General features: G+C 41.7%; 1 protein-coding gene across 3 annotated transcripts; it reads right to left on the bottom strand.

Moving 5' to 3' along the window:
* Nucleotides 1–4,553: 4,553 nt before the first annotated feature.
* SUPV3L1 (Suv3 like RNA helicase) lies at nt 4,554–17,476 on the bottom strand. 3 transcript variants are annotated; one of them, XM_042863254.1, is made up of 15 exons: nt 17,374–17,476; nt 14,823–14,900; nt 14,450–14,557; nt 13,026–13,140; nt 12,271–12,439; nt 11,667–11,778; nt 11,313–11,390; nt 11,012–11,103; nt 9,946–10,126; nt 9,455–9,548; nt 8,706–8,925; nt 8,389–8,469; nt 7,226–7,402; nt 5,488–5,636; nt 4,554–5,111 (listed from the first exon to the last, which is right to left on the bottom strand). In XM_042863254.1, the coding sequence occupies exons 3-15, from the start codon at nt 14,511–14,513 to the stop codon at nt 4,616–4,618; spliced, it is 2,028 nt and encodes a 675-aa protein (XP_042719188.1). In that variant the 5' UTR covers nt 14,514–14,557; nt 14,823–14,900; nt 17,374–17,476; the 3' UTR covers nt 4,554–4,615. The 3 variants fall into 3 exon arrangements, with proteins under 3 accessions (XP_042719188.1, XP_042719189.1, XP_042719190.1); XM_042863255.1 differs by lacking the exon at nt 17,374–17,476 and adding an exon at nt 16,731–17,045; XM_042863256.1 differs by lacking the exons at nt 13,026–13,140; nt 14,450–14,557; nt 14,823–14,900; nt 17,374–17,476 and having other exon boundaries at nt 12,282–12,383.
* Between the last annotated feature and the right edge of the window lie 384 nt (nt 17,477–17,860).

The raw sequence follows: 17,860 nt of genomic DNA, 5'->3' as shown, positions 1-17,860 counted from the left end.
AGCACAAAGTGCTGCAGGGAATCTGGAAAGCTGAGAGAGGATGTTAGGTTTCTTGCCTCTGCTTGGCACTCCCACTTGCACTCTTCTGCATGAATTAACTCCTCTCTAGTCCCACACAGTGCACCCTTATCTCCAGCCCTTCTCGATTAAGCTCCAGCCACGGTAAGGAGGGAAGGCACGAAGCCCCCCACCCCCAGCTGAAACACCTCTTTCGCAATTCCCAGCCCAGAAAGGTTTTGCACGGATTACCCTCCCTTCAGCCCTCCTCTGGAGGCAAAGTTTCAGGCCAGTGCAGATCCTCAGTGTTGCAAAACCTGGGGAGAGAACAGACTTACCTGGCAGCCAGCAGAGTAGATATCAGACTGTGGCACTCAGTGCAACAAGCACCTTTAACTGGCAAAGCACAGTTTGCTTGTGGCAAAACTGCTTCCTTGCGCTATCAGAGTTGAATCTGACACAGCCTTTAACCATTACTCTTCAGGTTTACCCTTAATACACAAGTGCTTCCAGTGTTTATCACTAATGAAAGATACAAAAAGAGCTGAGATATTGACCCAGGGAAAGGGGAAAGAAAAGCATTGGCATGGAGCAATGGGAGGCTCACTAAACTGCTCCTACAGTCTGTGTGCTTCCCCCAGCAGGAGCGCTTACTTCACTGGTAGATAATCTAAAATAACCCACCTAAAATTCTGCAGAAAAATATCACAATCCAAAATTCCATTGATAATTCAGAATGACAGTCTTGGGAAGGGATAAGTGGGAGCTGGAAAGGTGCGACGTGCTGAGCAGTGGGAGAGATCACAGAAAGATACTGCTTCAGCTGCTGTAGGGAACCTGCTTTAGCAGGGGTTGGACTCAGCGATCTCTAGAGGTCCCTTCTGATCTCTACAGTTCTGTGATTCTGTAGTAGGCGAAATCAAATATGGTTACACAGATCCACAACAGGGCAGAAGTGGCCAGTTAGCAGAAAAAGATCTTAGGCCATGCCGTGTCGTAGCCTAAGAAGGACCCAACAGTCTCATGCTACTGTAAATACATATGTATATGTATGCATACGATTTAACTGAGCCATATGAACACAGGAGAAAATCCACAGACATGCAATACTTCAGCTCTACCCAGCACTGGTCTCACAAAGACGATTCTACCCAGTTCTGGCAGCTTCAAGAACACACAGATCAGGAGATAAGCTCTGCTGAACATCAGAGCAGCCAAGGTTACAGTTGTTCAAGTCTCTCATCACAAGGAAAGACTTAAAGAGCTGAGGGAAGGTAGAGAACAGCCCCACAGAGACAAATTACACAAAAGCTCTGCTAGGAAAGGTTGAGGCCTTTTCTATTCCTTTTGCATGACTTGCATCAGGGATTAGCCCCAGACACCAGGAGATCCCAACAGCTGTTTATTTTCCACTATTCTAAAACAAGAAAAGCAAGAGTAAAGCAAAGGGGCTGAACAGTTCATAAATAGGGCTTGGTCTAAAATTAGGCTTTTGATCTTCAAGAGAAAGGGAAAAAAGGAAGAAGAAAAAAAGCCACACTACCAGCCAGAAAGCACGGTTCACTTCTCCTGCATTCATCTTCCAATAACTGCCGGCTCGTTAAGTCAGACACTGACTCCCAGAGGGACTGTCTCTCTCCTCATTGTTTACCCACACCACCCGAGCCACAACCCCTCTGGCCAGCAAAACTGAAAACATCACCTTTCAAGCTCCATCCCACTATGATCCACAGCTCATTGTGACTGTAATACGTAGATTTATTTCTCATTCTCTCTTTTCTTTTTTTCTCTAACAGATGCCACTGAAAAAGGGTCTTAAAGAGCTAAATGTTACAGAGCTGGCAGCAAGCACTGTCAAATACGTGATGTGTCAGATCCACTGCATGAATCAATTGCTCATCTGTGGTGCATCCTAGCTTCAAGGAAGCTGTTGTGCACAGAAAGACAAGATATTGTTTCATTGCCATGTAGGCAGCAGTTCGGTGTTGTAAGGACTGAATTCCCAACTACATAATGGCCATTTTGTATGTATTCTGGCCAACAAATGGGAAACAATCCTGAACAGATAGGCTCCCCTTGCCTGCCACACAGAGGCTTGGGGCTTCCTCCTTCCCCTCTCACAGCAGAGAAAGCATCAGGCTGCAGAATTAATGCAGAACACCTGAGGCAACCAACCAGAAAATGCACCCCAAGGACAGGCAATATTTAGAAGAGATGGAGCCAGCACAGACAGAAAAAAGTTCATTGGCTTAAGAGAAAGGCAGCTTTGTTTTTGCCTTTACCAAACAGCACTGTTAGCATCATCTCCCATTAAAAGTACAACAGCTAAACACATACACACACACACAAAAATTAACTGTGAAACTAATAAATTTCCAAACATCTGAAAGTTGAATGACTGAAATTAATCTGGAAATCCGAGCACTTGAAACAAAGTACTGCAAATGTGATTCCCAAATCAAATGAACAATGTTGCTGCTGCTGTTTAGAAAAACCACTTTCCAGCTCAGCCCCCCCAAGAAGAGCCACTCCATCTCCCCCAGGGGCTTGCTTGAACACGGAATGTTCATGATGCACAGCATGCATACCTCTGCACTGCACCAGTCCGGATTTACCACGTGGGATCCATTTGGCAGCCATACTAACAACAGCCAATGACAGTCACATCATTAGCTCAGAAGAAAAGAAAACTTTCGTAAAAAGTCAGCCTGGAAACGCCTGAATACACTTCAGAGCTCTTGTAACAGTTACTATGGAGTCACTATGGATACAAGCCACCAGTTAAGCCAAGCACTAATCTCACCAAAATACAAAAAAGAATGCTTATAGGCTTTTTGCTTCCGTATTGCAAGACTGGCTTACACCCCTAGACCCAGCCACTCTTTCCTTGCTCAAAATATATGCTAGCATCAGCTACGCATACAATTAAAGGGTACATTCATCAAAACAGTCTAGAAGCAGCCCACGGGCAACATGAATCTCCTGCAACCCACATCCATAGGGACAGGGGAAAGAAGAGGGGAGTCATCCTCACACAAGTGTTGCATGCTGTGCAAGCTGTGTTGCTTTTAGGCAGAGGCCGTCATGAATCTGGGAAGCAAAGCAGAATTACTCGTCCTCAAGCCAGAAAATTCACAACATGTTCATGGCCTCAGCCATACATACATAGCTGCTTATTTTTTCCTTGGAGGAGGAAAGAAAGATGGGGCTTTGCAGAAGAACAGGAACACTTCCCCCTATGATGGTTTGGCTCTGAAATCGGCATGAAATCACATGGACTAGCAACATTTATGCACTGCTTGCATTTTAGTAAATAATGCAAAAAGCGTGTGTAATACATTGAGAACAGCTGTGAAAAACTGTTAGCACACACTCAGCTGCTGCAACACAGTTGTCTCCATGCAACCACAGCAACAGCTGAAACCTCCTTCTGTGAACACACACTGCAGCCTCAGCATCCAACTCTTTCCAGTCCCCATTACCTCAACGGAGAGCTCAAGGGGCTGCTTCCACTACAAACATATGCCAGGGCAACAGAGCACAGGCGTGTGTGTGAAAGCAGAGCCTGGTGTTGCACTGCCTTAAACGTTATTGAGTGACACTGTGTCAGCAGAAAAGAAAAACAAACAGCTTCCTGAGAACTTGATTCCAGCAAACTACACTTTCCACCCAGCAGTAAGCATCTAGGTTTCCCACCAGCCATAATAAAATGTAAAATGGGTACTTAGGAATGGTACTGGCACGAGTACCAAACCTTACCTGTTATAAAAGCTCAATGAACAGTCTATAGTTTTAAGTGAAGTATTTCACACATCTCCCCTCCAAGTCCACCTGTCACAAACAAGCTAGAATGTGAAGCAAAAAAAATATATCATTCATGAAGTGCCACATAACAAAATTGCTTCTATAAAACTGAATTAGCAGAAACAGACATGAATGTCTCAGAAATCAATTACACCTATGCCTCTAACATCTTCACCTTTCCACCAAAAAATAATCACATAATTTTTTTCCCCCAAAAATTTGCCTTTTAAATTTTTTTAGCAAAAAAATAAAACTCAAAGAGCAAGGACAGGTTTAATTACCCATCACACAACAGAATTTACCTGAAAAAAATCCTGTGACCAGGATTTAACCCCCAAGAATTAACACAAATGCTTTTTGCCTCCTCCCACATTTTCACAAGACACAAAGGTTAAAAGCACATAACTCCTATCACCATTCTGACCAATTTCCTGCCAGATTGCTCATTATCTGCTAAACTCTGCCCTTTGAGAAGGTATGGAATGAGTAGCTAATTCATTACCAGTGAAATATCTGATGTTTATTAATGATGTGAGGATATATTTTAAGAAGGCATCAGGTTCAAATTTTCACAGAGCAGTATATCATACACCGTTGCTGAACACCACAACTGAAGTGTACAGCAGATTGCTAAAAACAAAGGTAGGCCTCTCAGCCTACACGAGTGTATTTCTCTGAATGCTTCACATAACTAGTCACAAGTGGAGGAAAAACATCAAGGAGCTGCATCAGCATAAACATGAAATGCCATAGAAGTTATTAAAATAGCATTTTATTTTAAGAATAAAAACTAAACAGAGTCAGGACATGGATTCTATTTTTTCTTTTTTCCCATTTCCTTTGAACTACTCTGGTCATTTCTTTTTGAAGCAAGGCCATATCTACCACTCCTGTGCTGATCCTGCCACTCGCTCTCCAGCTGTCTCAGCATCTCTTGCGTTAGAAGTCCTTCACGTAGCAATCTGTTGGCAAGAGATCCACGCCTGTGGCTTTTCAGATCCTCCTGCCTTGTGGCAGACCGATAGGTTCTCAAGCTCTTTCCTCTTCTTTCTCCTGGGACCTCTAGTGCAATGGAGAGCGGCTCTGTGGATTTTGCATCACGATGGTCTGAAACCGTCCTAGCATCTCTCTTAGTCCTTGAAAGAGGAAAGCCTTCTGACGTGACTTCTGCCACCCCAGAAGCAGCAGCAGACTGGGAAGCTCGGATCAGCTTGGTGATGTTGCAGACACCAATTTGTATAATGTCATCTAGCTTTTTCTGAATGTCCCGTACGAGGGCAGCATCAGGGAACATATCCATGAAGCGGTAACTGAAGAGGTGAAACACAACAGTATTCAGTTAAACCTCCACGTTAAAGAGCTACTGACTGGGACAAAAAAAGAGACATATAATATGTTAAGTAAAAAAGAAAATGTGCTAAATGTTGTATGGAAAGATCACTGTATTTTAAGTGGTGTTTCTGATGCTCCAATCCGGGATGCCCTTGCTCCTAACTCTCTGCCAGTCACAAATTGTTCTCTGCAGAACCCATGACTTGCTCCCACACTATAGCTACATCAACATTTCCCAAGACCTTCAAAGGCCACAGTCTGCACCACATACACACTGCCTGGAAAGACACTGCTTTTCTAGGACTGTACATTATGAATAGTAGCAGGAAAAAAGTGAATCTCAAGTACATATACCTTAACCACAGATACAGGTCAAAAACGTCATGAACAGCTTCAAGGTGCACTAGTTCCTTGATGTTCTTTGGCGGGGCTAGTGGCCACTTGGTGTGTCGACAGAGCCAGTCAAATGTCAGAGGCTCATTCCTACTGAACTGTCTGGCAAACTGGGGGAGGGGGAAGACAAAAAAAAAAAAAAGAGGATTCAGTGAAATCCACATTAGTCAGAAGGGAGGAAATCAAACCATCGTTTCTGAAATGAGTTGTATTATTCATTCAACTTATAAACAAACAGGCTGCTTGCACTCCTCATAACTGACTGAATGTCCTTTTGTACTCCCACAGCTACACTCTAGCAAATGTCTACTGAAACCCTCAGAGCATAGAACTGAATGAAGACTCAGTAGTGTAGTCTGCTCCTAGATGTTTTCATGCCAGTTTATTATCAAAGGAGCAACCACTAACCAAATCAAAGTAATTCCACTGAACTAAATTCCCTTGAGTCTGTGTCCAATACTCCAGAAAATACCTGCTTTGTTTTACACAGCCCAAATGCCACACATTCTTTTACTTAATTACTCAACCAGGAGTCATTTCTCCTTTCCCAGACCTCATTAACACGATTTGTCCATGGGCCATGCACAGAGTTAAGCTGCAAAAGTACAGAACTATCCAGAAAAACATGACAGTAGAGATATATGATTTCACCCAGCAGAACAGACTTCATGCTTTCTACTCCTCCTGCTCCTATTCTGTTAATTATCTTGTTTCATAATCTCCAGGATTGAGAAAATTATATTAAATGTATTCCTTGACTTAGGAAACACTTCATTTACAACCAAGCAGATTAATCTGCAATAACAGCTCTTCAAAGATAGACATCTCTGCTCTTTTACTAACAGATAAACAAGACAAATAAGATTTAAATTAAAAAAATATTCAGGAGCACTGATGAATTTGTGTAACTACTTCCTAGCTGGCTAATATATAATATAATACCACACATAGATATAATACCAGCATTTCTTTTTTTAATAGCAATGGGGATTACATTCACATTGGCCTTTAACAGTGTACCTCCCTTCAGTACTACATTATGCCTTCCTGCACCTTTATTACTCAAGATCTGAATGCTTGGTTGTTTGTTTGGCTGTTTTTTTTAAGAAGGGACAAGTCATTTTTTATACTCTTTAAACTGATCTGTCAGCTCTTAAGGAAAGTCAGTACCTATTTTTGAAAGGCGTAAGTCTATACCTAACATCTGTCACAACACAAGAGGTTACAACATATTATTAAAAATGTTTAATATAATCCCTAAAGAGGGAAAAAGACGATGGTGTCAAACAAAGTAACAAGTAAACACACTTGAAAGAAATTATTAATTTTGAAAAACTGAAATCAGCTGACTAAAAATTCCTGAAAGGAAGAGTTTATCCAGGCCAGAAAACTGAACTGATGCAACTCTGACATCAAATTCACAGGATTACATTCTGTGGGATTTCAATTCTACTTAAATGTGTTTTCACATCAATCATCAATTAAATCCCACATTCCCCTAGGTTGCTGACAAGCTAACACCTTGAATTAGTGTCACCTTGTTTTTAAAGGACTATTTTTCATGACCAGAATTAAGCATCAAGAATGCTCTCAAATGACCTAACGACAAAACTCCCAATAAATACAGCTGCTCACTACACCACAATATGCTTAGTCTAAAATAAAGTTGACATTTTCCCAGGAACAAACAAAAACTGACCTTCAGCAATGTGGTACACACAAAAGGCTCCTTTCTGTTCAAGGGTGCAGTGCAGAAGACGTACCGTGATCGCAAATTCAGTGGAATGTGCTGAATCATATCTGCTAGAAACTTAAAGTCGTCGATATTGCAGACAAAGTACAGCCCATCAACTTGTGAGAGGCTCACAAAAATATCCTGCGAGAACATCACCAAACAAAGAGGTTTGTTATTACAGCAAAGAGTTGTCACGGTTTCTATTACCAAAAGAAAAAAAAAAGATTTGGTGGTTTAAATGCTGGTTATACTGAAAGAACAGTTAAATATCAAATGTAATCCATAGTAATAATTTTTTTTTAAAAAAGGGGGGGGAGAAGAGGGAGTAGGAAGATCAGAAGAGCTGCCTCTACTCTTTGAAATGTGATTTTCATTAAATTCTCTGACACAGGCTCAGAAGAGAAGACATAATGCTCTCACTGTCCTTTAATACGCATTTTCAACCGGTCTTCTAAGTACCCAAAGCAGTTTTCAAGAAATGTACATTTTAGCTAGAAAGAATACTATCATAAAAATCAACCACTTCCAGGTTTGCCACTTAGCATGGCACAAAAAGCTGCCTTTACAGTACAAAAAAATCAACAACTGAGCTATCTTTAGGCCAGTGCCAGGAGCAGATCTATTTTAAGAACAATCAAAAGATAAATATGATGTTGCAAAAGAGGAGTCCAAAGAATACCTGACAATTATCCAAGGTCTGTAGAAATAAGAGATGCCCTGTGCTGTTAAATGCCTATAAGACTAGTTTCTCTGCTGTATATCTTCTGAAGATTTTTTTTAAAGTTCTTTAGAAAAGCACTGAGCTTCTTAACAAGATACGTGACTGAATACTTAAAGATATCAATAACAGACTTTTTTTTTTTTCTTTAACAAATCTCAGTATCTACAAGCTAGCCCTGAAATACACAAATTTTAAAAGTCTGCTGTCACCCTACCAGCCTCAATCTTCCAGGTCTCCAAGCATCATGTTTTACTTCTAGGTTAGAAACTATATACTTTGCTGTATAACACTAACATCAGCAAACAATGCATGCCTCACAAGCTGTCAGGCTCCTGAAGTACTGGTTTCTAAAAAAACAGTGACAATGAACAATGCTATGGAAGCTAATAATTTCAATTGCTCTTACAATGAGGTTAGATAGAGTGGCGTCAGGGAGATGATAAGCAAACATTTCTATCTGCTCGGGAGTAGGATGTAGGCCAGCAGCCTAAAGGAAAAAACAAAGACAACATTTTCCATTAATTCTCAGCATTGTTCTTATGTTAGTGCATCAGATACAAAATCCAGAAAGACAAAACTCCAAAGCACCCTACAGAGTTCCTTTTTTAGAGCACACTTAGCTGGAACTTAAAATCTTCTATGCCTGAGCTTTTAATTCTTAAAAATACAAGCAGTTTCAATATACCTGCAGCACATCTGTACAAACCAGGTAAAGACTCCCACCTTCACAGGGGGCACAGACTCGCTCAAGATCTCCTTCAGCTGCAGCAGGTCATCACGGTGCATTGTAGTGACTTCTCCTTGCTTGAAAGATGAGCCAAAACGCCCAGCTCTGCCTGCAATTTGTAGGGCCTGAGAGGTTGTAATTGAATCTATTTCCTTCTCTCCTTTTTCATTGACGGTTGGCTTTACTATTGAGTTAAAAATTATTCTTTTTATACACCTGAAATAGATGAACAAAAACAGAGAGAAATCCTTTTTGCAAACCATTTCCACTATATAACCTACTGCAGAAGAATGAAAGCCTTATTTTCTAAGGCCCCTTCTCTTGTAAAATAAATGGCTACAGACATTACTTAGGAACATATCATTCAGAAGGGCACCACTACATCGCATCCCTTAGAGTCACATCCACATTCACCTAAATATCTCCAGGGATGGCAACTCCACACTCTCCCTGAGCTGCCTGTTCCAATGCTCAGCCACTCTGTGAAGAAATTCTTCATGACATCCAATCTAAACCTCTGCAGTTTTAGACCGAAGCAGGTTCCTCCCATCTTATAACACAGAATTAGGTCAAATAAGCCATTCAAATTAAAGCTTAGTTCTTCACAGTCAAATTTATCAGTACTTCAGAATGAAAGCATTATGTACTATGTGAGGAAGTGAGGAAACTAATTAGATCCCATAATCATTATTATTATTATTATATCAATATAGTTATCATACTATAACCTGTCCAGAGTACTTACAAATTCAGTCCCATTCCAATGGCATCTGTAGCAACTAAGATTTTGCATGGGTCATTGGGATCATTGAATTTCTTTGCCTGTTCAAGTTTTGTTCCTAAAGCAGAATGACAGACACTTCACATAGCAAACTCTTCGTATAAAATAAATACAGCACATCACTAAGATTGATGACTTTAAAGTAAGTTGAGAAAAAAAAACTTTATATTTGGCTGGTATTTGGCTTTGATTGAGGGTAGAGGGACAGGAGAGATTTAAACCATTCCCTGAGCTGCTGGCAGACAGCAGCCTATATTTTAATTAAGCCTATATAAAGAACAATATTAAGTATTAAATGGTACATAATAAAACGTCTAACACCAAGATGACAACATCAGTCAACAAAAACCTTTCACTATATTTAAAAATGCAACTAAAACTTCATTTTAGAAGTTTTTCTACACAAGCATCAAAATCAGAAGACTCTTTTAAAAATAAAAGGAAGAATGCTTTACCTGGTGGCAGACTGCCATATATGACAGCACATTCTAATCCTCTAGCTTCGATCTGTCGACTGACGGAATAAATGTCATTCTTACTGAAACAAACAATGCAGTCCCCGGGCTGGAGGTTATCCAAAGACTCTAAGGCATAATCCAACACAGTAAGAGGAGTGAGTCTCTTGTAGTTTCGGACCTAGAATCAAAACAGTTATCAAAGAAAACATGACTTCAGATGAAAAATTCCTCTGGGAGATCACACAGCACAGTTACCACCCCAACTGACCACAACACTGAGGGACTTCTCGCAGACCGTAATTACCTCTTCAGATAATTACTGGAAAAAAGGTGTAATTGCATACTTGCAGCACTTCTCCAGCTGCAGACTACACATCTGTACATGTCAACTAGATTAAAGTGAAGAAATACATAGATTACATAACAGTGGCCATTCTAGGAAGAAATAAGAGTCTGTTCTCAATATTTCAGTCATCCAAATGTTGTAAGTGGCCCTCTTTCATAGCTTTCAACCCAGCAATCACAGATAAGTAAAGCCACACCTATTCACCAGGAATTATGCAGGCTGGATTTTTTTAGGATCAAATTGTGATGTCTTTAATAAGGTTCATAAAGGAGCCTTCTGAAGACAGCAGCTTTTATGATAGGAAATTTGGGTTTCAGAGATTTTTCTATCGCTTTCTTCTAGAGATGAAAGCTCTTTTAACTCTTTTTCTCATCACATGAGGAATAACAGATCAAGTAACTAGAGCAAAATGAAAGAAACTGTTCCATCTAGGAAGAACAGATCTGCAAAGACAGCCACTACAGAGCTGCAGCAATCCCTAAGGAGAATTCAGCAAAATGATTACCTTTCTTTAAGAAAAATAAACCAAAAAGAATACAAACACTTTATAACATTTCCTTCCGTTTACAGGAATTGAGAAACATTCTAGAAAACGTTCTAACAACAGCTACTGCAAGAGTAAGTTTGATCAGTGGTATCCCAGACAAGAGCCCACGTTTGTTTTCCCAGCAAGAACTTGATGTTCTATCCGTAACTTCACAGAACTAAACAGCTTACCTCCACCTCCTCCCCTGTAGTGAACATGAGCTCTGTCACCAAATCAATGGCAGCACTTTCTCCACAAACATGGATCTCTTCTGCACAGAGTCCTAAACAAGACACAATGAAACAAAGGACAAAACATTACACATTTACATCCAACAGTAGATTGGCTGACATAAACAGTTACCCAAAAACTACATTTTGCAGCTAAACACATTGAGGACTGTACATTTCACCTTACATTATATTAAAAACTACTGTCATTATTTTTATCTACCCATGAACAAAAGTTAATTGCCAACACTATCAAGCTTACCCAGAAGGGCTCTTGTCCAAGCCCATCCTCTGGCAGGATCTCTGATCATCTGAATTTCATCAATCACAGCAACTTCATCTTAAAAACAACAACAAAAACATTGATGCATCAAGGAACAGCAGTACTACACAGAAATATCACAAATGCTTTCCAAAAAAAGTTGCTGAAATCAAGCTAAACCTCTACCACCAAAAATGCTGCCTACAGTGATTCAGGTTTTACTGAAACTGCTGTAACAAAGTACAGAAATCACTCCAACAGGAGTGAAAAGGAATAGCTGTGTTACCTCACAATGTCTCAGTGTTAACACACAAAGATCCCATAGAAGTCAGTGAAACACTTGAGTATACGTACAAGGTGTGTTTGTGCTGCACATTTCAATGGTACAAGCAATGTGAGAAGCTTGCCTGGCATCTTCAGTGGCATACACACGCTCTTCTCCTGTCACCAAATCACATGGCACATTCTACAGGAATTCAGAAAACTCATGTTAAATTTCTTCATTACAACATAATCTTCTTCTCAAAGAGGGAAGATATCAGTTTCTTTAAGCAGCTTCTAAGACTTGTGCCCTGTATTTAAGTCCTATTAGACTGAAGGGCATAATGAAGAAGTAATATCCTTAATTAGATGTCCTCCTCCATTTCAGCAAAAAAAAAAAATTACATCTTACAGTTAACAGCACAACCAGGCTGAACCCACAAAGAGAAAACAGCAACAGAAAATGAACGCAGGTTACAGGGATGGCAACGTGGCACACGCTCTGAAGAAAGTGATGCTCTTCTCTGCTAAAGCTGAAATGACTGCTGGGAACTGACACTGCTACAAGTTTGCCAAATGCACCATACTAGGAATGCTGCTTCATGGACTGTTTCAAGCAGTTACAACACTTAACAAACATGCATTCATGAGACTGTTCCAATACTAAGTGTATGGATAAGTAATATAACATACTGACAGCAGCATTACTCTTTTGGAAGATCTCATGAGCCAGAAGTTTTAGTGGACCACAGTAGATTCCAGATTTTGCTGACAAAAATCTCTGGATAGCATGGTATGTTTTTCCACTATTTGTAGGGCCAGCATGGAATATTATCTTTCTCTGAATAGCCCTGGCTTCTGGATACCTAAAACACACACACAAAAAAAGATCTGTTGAACCTATATCTGATGTTCTGGATACTGATTTAGGTGACATTCTTAAACGTTTATTATGAAACATTTATTTAAAAGCTTAAAGACTTTAGCGGGTATTGAAAACATAAAGATCAAGGTCTTAAATACATCCAGTGTAAAGAGGTTCCCATGTCTTACATACTCACTGCACTAATCATACAATCCTTTCTAACATTTAGATTTAAATTTACACAGTATTCAAAATTACTCTGGCTGTTATGGTCTCTCTCTTTGGGTACATTAACATTTTAATATTCCAACATACTATTTCCTAGATACAGCCAAAAGACAGCTTTCTGGAGAGCCAATACCAACTCAGTTATTTTCACAATTGATACAACCAAACTTTCCTCTTAATTGATTGCAATATACCTGGTAACACAGATAAGAACTTCTGACACAAGCTATTATAAAAACAGAGGAATGAATCTGAAAACATTACACAAACATTCAGAAAAAAATTTAGTCCACAGACTTTGAAATTGCAAGTCCCTAAGAAAAGGAAACATCACAATCACTTGTGATGCCCTCACTGACCAGTTGGGCGGCAATCTTAAATCGCTGATCTTGCGCAGATCATCCATACAGTCCAGCATTGGAAAGATCTGCTTTGCATGTCGCAAGAAGAATGGAAAGAGATCATCCACGTGACCTGGAAGGCAAACGCTTTTAAGTAAGCTGATGTGCTTGTCTGAAGGCTGGCATCTTCATAACACGTTCTGAAAAAACTCAGTGCTACGTCCACCACACATTTACGCAGGTCTTTCAGCTTCTGGCTCTCTGTAGAAAACGAGAAACTAACACGAGCACGTGAGCTCACAAAAGAACATGGAAAAATATCTGAGATCAGTTTATCACTCTTGCAAGTCTCCGAGACTACAGAACTTCTATATAAGAAGCTATGAAAAAGCAGGGTGAGAAATACTTTTTTCTGTTCCAAGATCTGAGTCTTTTCTCCCTAAATTCACATGCTGCCTTAGAATGAGGAAAAGCTTCTAGATTGTGTTTGTTGATAAACAGAGAAAAGCAGAGGACCTCCAGAATAGTTTGCAGCTTCCTGAAGCCACAAAGACTTGGGTTCCCATTTCAGAATTTTGAGACGCTAACCCCTAGGTGAGTGAAATAAAAATCAAAAATAAAAAGTCAATTCAGAAAAGAGATCCAAGTTCACCATTCACAGTTCTGAATGCTTGCAGAGCAGACATGGGGTCTTAAATTACTATCATTGAAAACTACATACAATGCTAAAGTTCAACCTCTGGAGAAAGTTGGTTCTACAATTACCAGCCAGCATTGCCCCTTGGTTAAGCACTGTTAATTACAACTCATAATGCAGTAAGCAAGCAAGCAAGCAAAGCTTTTGCCTACTACAGGATGAGGGAAAATGGTTTTAATCTGGAAGACAGTAGATTCTTATTAGATATTAGGAAGAAATTCTTTACTGTGAGGATGGTGACAGACTGGAACCGGTTGCCCAGTGAGGCTGTGAATGCTCCCTCCCTGAAAGCATTCAAGGCCAGGCTGGATGGGGCTGTGAGCAACCTGGTCTGGAGGAAGGTGTCCCTGCCTATAGCAGGGGAGTTGGAATACATTATCTTAAATGTCCCTTCCAACACAAACCATTCTATGATTCTGATTCCACTAGTGCCACACAGAAAGTGGTCACAGAGCTGAGCTCCCAAGTTTCTCAAGGGCAGGAGAAAGCTCTCAAAGTGCCCCCTAGTGACAAAGGAACACATCGAACAGTGTAGTTTTCATTTCACAATGAGCAGCTGCTACAAAGCAATGGGCTTCCACTTGCTAAGATCTCCACCTCTTTTGTTCCCACTTCAGAAGGTTTAAAGACAGAGCACAGCCTGTGTTCTGCATGGTAGGGGGGATCACAGATAGGTAGGTGAGTACAGAGGTAAAAAACAGGAATAGAAAATGCACATTATCTTACAAGCACTCCAGATACTTGCCTGCACCACAGCATATATCATTGAGAATAATATGCAAATCAGCACTCACAGAACTGGATTCCATGATATATTTCCTAAAGCTTATAAAGGCTTGGTGAAACAGGCGAGCTGCAAAAGATAATGAAAATCCGAATGTGAGTGGGATCACAACACTGTATTTGTGAACAAACCACTGATGTGGTTCACCAAAAATCTATTCCTTCACATGAAATACTGCAAATAAATTTAAGGTTATCTGAACCCAGTGAGAGAAGAAACCACAGAGAAGTAACCAACCACTGATGTGAGAATCATGAAAGACCCAACCTACTAATAGTCATATCCAAATAAAACCAGATTTCACATAAAAGAAAATCTTAGAACATTTTCTTACCATCTAATCCATTTTCTGCTCCTAGCCTTTGGATTTCTTTTCTCTTGTAAAACTTATTTAAGTTTTTCAGAACTTCACCTGCAGAAGAAGAATAGCATTTCTTAGCTGGCTCAAAATCAAATCACATTTTGCTGACCCAGAGGTCATGGCTTGCAGTCTCATTACTCTGGAGAGAGGGACTCTGTGCCATCCTGAACAGTCTCAAATGACTTCTCCCCATATTAACCTCGATCACTGATTAAGGCTTTTGTGGAAGAAGACAATCTTAAGCTGCAATAGAACAGCTTCTCCCAGTAGAGAGAGGAAACCATAAGCAAGGGAACCTGCAGCAAACATCTTACAAAACAAAACAAGAGGTACATTTTGGGGGCAGTTTGCATTGTGTTGTTTTGTTTTTTTTTTTTTCTGGCCCCTATCAGTGAGCAGTAGGTTTTAATGTTAAAATTAAATCTGCTTGAATCACTCTATTAAAGCTTTCACTGAGCATCTTGAGAGACCTTCTCTGCTTTTAAGACAGACACTCAGGAACATCTGGCAAAGCAGGTGCAGAGTTCTTCCTATTTCTCTGCTAAAATAAAGGTGGGGAGAAGAAAACTTAGCGGGCTTCCTTCAAATAGATCACAAATTAAGAGATTTGACATGAACACCTGATTACTATGAAGTTATTAATAAGCCCATTCCCTTCCCTGAAAGAGAAGTTCTGAGCTGTAAAAAAAAACAAACAAAAAAAACCATTCACCAATGTATGTTCTGAATTCAGTTCATTAAATGTTAGTTAAATCACAGTGGCAAAAGTGCCCCATTCCCATCATTAGCAAATCAGGAGTTCATAGCAGCCCCACAGATCTCATCAGCACCTAGCCACAAACTTATGCTAATTTTAAAATCAATGTCTACGAAGGCCTGCACGACACAATGCCAGGACACACACAAAATGCCCACCACGACACAGAAAGCTTTCCGTTAAATAACCAAAAGATTGCCTCTTTTTATGAAAAACTATATTCTAGAGCAGAGGTAACCTATTTTGAATAATGAAAATCACCAAGTGACAAGAGCAGAAAACCAATGCAGCCAGAGCCAAAAGTGTGAGAGTGGTGGCTACATCCCATACCCCAGGCCTTGTTACAGCAGTGTTATGAATGGATTTCCAACCACAACCTGTAGATTACTTCTGGAGTGCTCACACAGGTAACTGAGTAAGACCAAGGCTGCTGTCAGCAGGCAAACATTAATAAACAGCCATCTATATCTTCATCAGAGAATGGTTAAGGGCCAAGGAAACCAAAGACAGATTGGAAAACACCTCAGTAGGAGAAAGAATGATTTCTTCTGAGAAGCGTCTGTAGGAAGGGACAGCAGCTAACACGACATCAGACATATCTGAACTCACAACCTGCTGGCCTTTACTGCAAGATGAAAAGGTCTGCCAGAACATGCCAGAACATCCAAGGCAACGTGACAGTAGGACCATCACAGCTCTAAACATCTAAGGTCATGATCCTTCCTAAGCACAAACATTCATCTTAAAAATAAGGTCTATCTAAACAAAATGATGCTGCCATCACAAACCAACTAGGGTATGGCCACGGTAACTTAACGCACATAGTCAATATATTTCTGCAAAAACAACTAGCAACCAGGGTAGATATGCAGGAGACGTATCCTAGCTCAATCACTAATTACCCTTTCCACCATTCACTTCTGTTATAAGAATTTCTTCCCTCATCTCAACAATTTTCTCACTCTAGAACACTATTTTAGTTCATATTCTTCAATTACTTGAGCATTACTGATTTCTCAGCACAATTTTTCAATCAGGCTTACGTGGTCTAATCCAAGCGACCAACCAATACACTTATTCAGGCATCTCTTCTTTCTGATGCAGGAACTGCTGATAACACCCACCTTTCTCAGCTTCCACCTCTCATCAGCAAGCACACACCCACGGTCTGACGGCCGAAGACATTCAACTGGCTTTCAGCGTGCTGAGTGTTATAGCTACAAATCAGCTTAATCTAGAACTCTGAAGTTACACGGCATGATGTGCTGGCTTCCCACACAGCAGATCTGTCTGTTCAAAAGGATCATCAATTCCAACTCCTGGCTCCACATGGGACTGCCCAAAAATCAGGCCATGTACCTCAGAGCATCGTCCTGACGCTTCTTGAATTCAGTCAAGCTCGGTGCTGCGAGCACTTCCCTGGGCAGGCGGCTCCTGTGCCCTTCTCCGGTGAAGAACCTTTTCCTGATGCCCAACCTGACCCCCCTCTGTACAGCTCCACGCCTTCCCCTTGGGTTCTGCCATCACTCACCAGCGAGCAGCGCTTAGCACAGCCCTCTGCTACCCCTCGGAGAGATCCAAACCAACGCAGATCGCTTTACCACACTTCCTATGACCGGGTTTAACGACAGTAACACGCCACCAGCACGCTTCATTAAGTCCGGCGCCCGCAGCTCGGCCGCCCCTCCCCCCAGCTTCCACCCCGCCGTCGGACGGACTGCTACCGCAGCCCGGGCTCGGCTCGCGGGACACCGCCGCCCGCCTCACCCTTATCGAGGGGCCGCGTGAGCTCGGCGCCCACGTCCTCCTCCGCCGCGCCCTCGGCGGGCTTCAGCGGCACGGGCACGAAGAGGGAGGTGTCGGGGGCACGCAAGCCGCCGCCGTCCGAGGACGATGAGGAGGAGGACGACGAGGCGGCGGCGGGGCGGAGGCGAAGCGCCCCGCCATGGCGCAGGGCGAGCCCCGCGCGCGCCGACAGCCGCAGCAGCGGCCACGCGCACCGCCTCATCGGCAGAGAAGGGCAGCCGCGTCGCAGCGAACGCGTCACAGCGCGGCGCCCGCCTTACGCCGCGCATGCGCGGCCCGCCCACGGCGGCTGTCAACATGGCGGCGAGCGGAAGCCGTGCCCTGAGGGAGCGGGTTTGACGCGCGCCGGGCCGCTCCCTGCCTGCGGGCCGGAACTCCCGGCTCCTTTGGAGCAGGCCTTCTCCGTCCCTGCTGAGACAGGAGGGGAAAAAAAAAAAGAAAGAAAACA

Source organism: Lagopus leucura, unplaced genomic scaffold (genome assembly GCF_019238085.1).
Source record: "Lagopus leucura isolate 7727_CA_CO unplaced genomic scaffold, USGS_WTPT01 Super-Scaffold_739, whole genome shotgun sequence".
Classification (NCBI taxonomy): domain Eukaryota; kingdom Metazoa; phylum Chordata; class Aves; order Galliformes; family Phasianidae; genus Lagopus; species Lagopus leucura.
This window is presented reverse-complemented; position numbering and strand designations above follow the sequence as displayed.